The following is a 4,887-nucleotide window of genomic DNA, read 5'->3' on the forward strand; positions in this document are numbered from 1 at the left end:
ACCATTTGACACATCAGCATGGAACATATTACCAAAATAAAACCCAACCACCTGATTATATCAAGTTTAATAATTTTTAAAAAATAATAATAATAAAAAAAGTTTTGCAATGGAGAGGGTGGCTGGCTGCCACCCCTAGGCCATTAGGGGTAGTCGTTGCCACCCACCCAGGCCACAGGGGGTAGGTGGCCGCAAGCCACCCCTTGTGGCTTGGGGGATGGCCGCGAATCGCCCCCTATGGCTTGGATTTCTCCTCTCTCTCTTTGCGGGACCTAGATCTCTCCCCATTCTCTCTCTCTCTCGATCGTATCTCTCTTCGCCGGAACTCTCTCCTTGGGCGAGGGAATGGCTTGCTCGGCCATTCCCTGCCCACGGTGGAAAGCCACAGCCACCCCTATCGCCTACTTGTGGTGGTTGCCACTATGGAGCCAACACTTCTAATTTGTTTTTTTTTTTTTAATTAATTTTTGAAGTTTTTATTTCCTCAAATTTGGTATAATTTAGTGCAGCAGGTTTTTTCTTTTTTTTTCTTTTAAGAATGGTAAGAATGGCTTAGGTGTCACTTTTTAATTGGTGGCACAAAAGCCTACTTTTGTGCAACGTCAGTACCTAAGACGTTCTCATTCGGGAATCTAATCCTCTGTCCCGGCCCAAATCTCTTGAATCGCCTCTCATCAACCAACCAACGGTAACCTTTGAAATCTCTGCCAAAGTTTCAGGTACTCTCTCAGCTCAGCTCAATCTCCAGAATTTATACAATTATTCTCTGGGGTTCTTGCGCTGAAATTTGGAAATTGCAATAATAGATTTTGGATAAAGATTATTACACCCATTTAAGTTGATTGCTAAAATCCAGTGGAGGATGGCATTGAAAACACCATTGATCTTGCAACCCAATCTCTCATGTTATTATCCTCCAACTTTCACCTGCTGTATAAAGCCCTCTTTTGCGTCCGGAGAGATGCCCCAGAAGGTGATAGGGTCTAATTTCAGTAGAAGAATAGGAGGAATGGCGGCAATGGGGTCGGTGCTATTGGCAGGGTCAGAAGCAATTTTTGGTCGACAAGTTGCAGTGGGATTTGAGCTGAATATGGTGGCACCTGATCGAACATTTGAAGAGGCGAAGAGTGGAATCAGAGAACATGGGCGAGATTTGTTACAGATAAAATCTCTAATTGAGGCAGAGTCATGGAGAGAAGCACAGCAGCTGCTGAGGAAAAACTCATCCTACCTGAAACAGGATATCTATACCATAATCCAAGGCAAACCTGGAAGTGAGAGGCCCCAGCTAAGGAAGCTGTATTCCGATCTCTTCAATAATGCTACCAGAGTAAGACCTGGAGGCCCTTTTTTTGTTGGGACTTTTTATATGGCGCTTTAATTTGCAAAGAAGATTTCTTTCCGTTGAATTTTACAGGACATTTCAAGTTTTCTGTTTATTAATCTTGTGAATTGACAATTGTTCATGTTTAATGGACATTACAGCTAGATTATGCGGCAAGGGATAAAGATGCATCACGTGTCTGGCAGTGCTATGAGAACATTGTTGTGGCCCTCAATGATATTTTATCTAGAATATAATCGTCAGGTAACTTTCCTTCTCCTTCTTTCCTTTTTAAGATTCTTGTCCTTTGAATTATGAAATTACATGGGACTTTAGCTGGTTTGTCAAAAATGAGCTCATTTTGGCTAGACTTGTAGGATTCAGCAGAGATACATTCGGTCATCCATTTGAAAAATGGGTGTAAAACACACATTGACAAAGGTATTACCTTGTTGTAAAAGATGAGCCTTTTTAAGAAAGAAATTATTAATGGAATTTGACTAGCTGAATTACTGGCTGGGTGTTCGTCTGCTAAGTGCTAACCACCTGTTTTGCTTGCCGTAGGTAATGACTTCGTGAATTTTATGCGACTGTAAACTAGCTGATCTAGGATCCTGTCATAAAGCATTGGAATTTGGGCGCAACTGAAAAATTATTGTATAGGATTATGAATAAAAATGATTTTAGAGAAGAAAAGTGTTAGCAGAGGTTGTCAAAGTACTAATAAAAACAACAACAATAAATAAAACGAGGAGAGCAAAGTCATATATGAGTAGAGCTGCGGTCATTTTTGTTGTAATTTGAACTAATTGATAAGGCAATTGTAGGTGTTTTTTCAAATGGAGTTTCAGTATCATTTTATGAAAATGGAAAGAGAAAAAAAAAGAAAAGAATGAAATACTAATCAAGGATCTATTGATTGGTTCACTTGTTCAACCAACGGAACATTGCTATACAAATGTAAGTTAATATGTGTCCATAATCTGAGCTGTTTATGTTCTTACACTTAATGCACATGTATCTTAACTATGAGAAGGTTATTTTGTGAGGATAAAATGATAAAATAAAAAGAAGGAACAAGGGGCTCGTAAGTCCTATGTGGAATTAGTTCCAGGGCATGGCTTTTCTCGTAAAAGGGTGGCATGTAGGATTAGGTCTTAGATTTAAATCTAGTCAATAAGAAAAAGAAAACAAAAAATACAAAAGAAAAAGTGTAGTACATGAATCAAGTGTTTTTTTTTTTTTTGTATACTACATGACACATATTATAGTAATCTCTTTCAACTAGTCAAATTTTCTATGTTTGCCAGCCATGATTCCTAACGTTCTTACCCTACTAGTTCAAGTTTCCACCCATGGACTCTCTTTCTTACACAGGTTGTGCACAGGTTTGAATTTTTTTTTATAGACATGGTCTTATGAATGCTATAGAATGTATCAAAGAATATGATCTGTTCCAGTTATTTTTAATTTGCTTTTCTCTGTTACTGATTCTGACTTTGAAGCAGATAATTACGAGTTCTTTCGTAGAAAAATCGAAGGACTGATGTAATTGCTCTAAGAGTAGTGTGCTGATCAAAACTAGCATAAGAGTGATATTTTAGCGAAACAACATGCGCTGCTAATCTGTTATGAACAGCTCAGAACCTCAGATAGTTCACTTAAACTTTGAAAGTGTAAAAGAAAAAGGAGGGGAAAAAAAAGGAAAAGTAAAAGAGAGCTATAGAACAAAACTATAAACTTTTAGTACCTAACTTTTATCTTGTTTTTTTTTAAAAAAACTATTAATGTTAGAATCTTACTTACATCAACTATTAATTAATTTGAGGGGTTTAGGCCTTTGTGGGGTTCTCTCTCTCTCTCTCTAGGTCTGGGAGTGTGTCGAAGGTTCCATGGGAAGGTTCTTCTTCGTAGAAGCGAAATATTTTGGGTTCATCATCGACCCTGGGTTAACTCCAGGCTGAGAATAGTGGAATGAGGGAAAGGGTACCTACACTCGATCTTTCTGGGGAGAGAGGAGCATTTTGGCTACTCTCACCAATTGATGATGTGGCTAGGGTGGAATTTTGTGGGGGGGTTTTGTTTTCAGGGATCCTCAAATTGACTTCTTGGGTCAGCGGTGCAGTAATTCTTATGGGAACTACATGGCCATAGAGGAGTTCAAGGGCGGTGGACGGAGGAGATTTATCCCTATCCCTGAATGCGAGGAGAAATGGGGTTGGTGTGGGTTCAGGGAAGTGTTGCAATATCTGTTGTCTCCCTACTTGTGAAGCTTGCACCTCTGCCCGTTGCTTCACCCTTACCGGAGATAAGTATGCTCCAGTGAAGTGTTCGTACGCTCAGGTGGTTGCAGAATGGAGGAAATCAAACATTGTTAATGGCAAGGGCATCAACAGGGACTTGGTTGTGGCGCGGCATAAGGTACAGCCATACAGGCAAGTGCGAAGAGCAGCAACGCAACCTTGCAGCAACACCAATGATGCTGCACCGCCCACTGGTTTGAGGACATTAGATCAACTCCGATGGATGGACAAGCTGCTAGCTGCATCGCCTGGTGCTCGGCCAATTCAGACCCTTCTTTCAAGCGCCTATTCTAGGACAAGATGCAAAAAAAAAAAAAAAGTCTAGTTTTACTTTTTTAATGCAAGAGTAGTAAATGCTTAATTCATCTAGTTTTATAAATTCAAAGTCTCCTTCACAATCAGTATTTGGTACTATTCATATTCTGTAAAACTATATTAGGCAGTCTTATCAATTTTTTAAAACAAAAATTCCTATGCTTTTTCCCTGCAGATCATTGAGAAATGTCTTTCACCAATCCTGTAACTAGAACATCTTGAAGATTTGGTTCTTGAGGTATGTTCCGTGGTAAGATGAGCACCAAGAAAGTGGATGAACAAATGCTGAATTTGCATAACAAGAACATTGTTGAGTGGAATCATTACAATGCAAGCTGGAGAAGGGATGGATGAGATAGAGTTTACGGAGGCATAGAGCAACAGGAATGATATAGTTGCAGAGTATCAGCAACATCAAGATGCAACAGCTGATGAGGAGGTAGATTATGATTTATGAAGATGAGACAGAGGCAGAATAACAACTGATGATGGGTTATTGGGGAACTTGCTACCTTGATAGTTTCAAGTCTTTTTTTTAACCTCAACTTCCAGTTGCTGGTTTGTAGAGCATTTGACTGAACAAGGAAAGACAAATTATATTTTGCTGTAAATTTTTTAGCAGTAAAATATGATCTTCTTAAATTCGCTTTCTTGCAGCCGAATTTTATTTCACTAACTTATATATTCTATTTGTTCACATTTCATATTTTCAACCTTCGAAATTCCAATTGTCGGTTTCTAGCAAGCATGTAAAGGCTAGGAAGCAGGGAGTGAAAGAAAACATTTCAAATTTGGCAAGTAAAAGAAAACTAAGGGTGTCAAAAATAACTGGGAAACCGGAACCGGGACCGGAAAACCGGGACCCGGTTCCGGTTCCGGTTTCAAAAAAAAAAAAACCGGGACTCCGGTTCCGGTCCCGGTTTTTGGCACCCGGTCAAAACCGGG

The 4,887-nt window shown here is 39.4% G+C and overlaps 1 protein-coding gene across 5 annotated transcripts; it reads left to right on the plus strand.

Annotated features, from left to right (window-relative positions):
* The first annotated feature begins 637 nt into the window (after positions 1 to 637).
* LOC132183420 (psbQ-like protein 3, chloroplastic) lies at positions 638 to 4,639 on the plus strand. Of its 5 annotated transcripts, none has more exons than XM_059596851.1 (4): positions 638 to 719; positions 857 to 1,330; positions 1,486 to 1,588; positions 4,118 to 4,639. In XM_059596851.1, the coding sequence occupies exons 2-3, from the start codon at positions 863 to 865 to the stop codon at positions 1,579 to 1,581; spliced, it is 564 nt and encodes a 187-aa protein (XP_059452834.1). In that variant the 5' UTR covers positions 638 to 719; positions 857 to 862; the 3' UTR covers positions 1,582 to 1,588; positions 4,118 to 4,639. The 5 variants fall into 5 exon arrangements, 2 of the variants coding, with proteins under 2 accessions (XP_059452834.1, XP_059452833.1); XR_009440413.1 differs by adding an exon at positions 1,694 to 1,765 and having other exon boundaries at positions 644 to 1,330; XR_009440412.1 differs by adding an exon at positions 1,702 to 1,765 and having other exon boundaries at positions 644 to 1,330.
* Positions 4,640 to 4,887: the final 248 nt, after the last annotated feature.

This window comes from Corylus avellana, chromosome ca5 (genome assembly GCF_901000735.1).
Source record: "Corylus avellana chromosome ca5, CavTom2PMs-1.0".
Taxonomy (NCBI): Eukaryota; Viridiplantae; Streptophyta; class Magnoliopsida; order Fagales; family Betulaceae; genus Corylus; species Corylus avellana.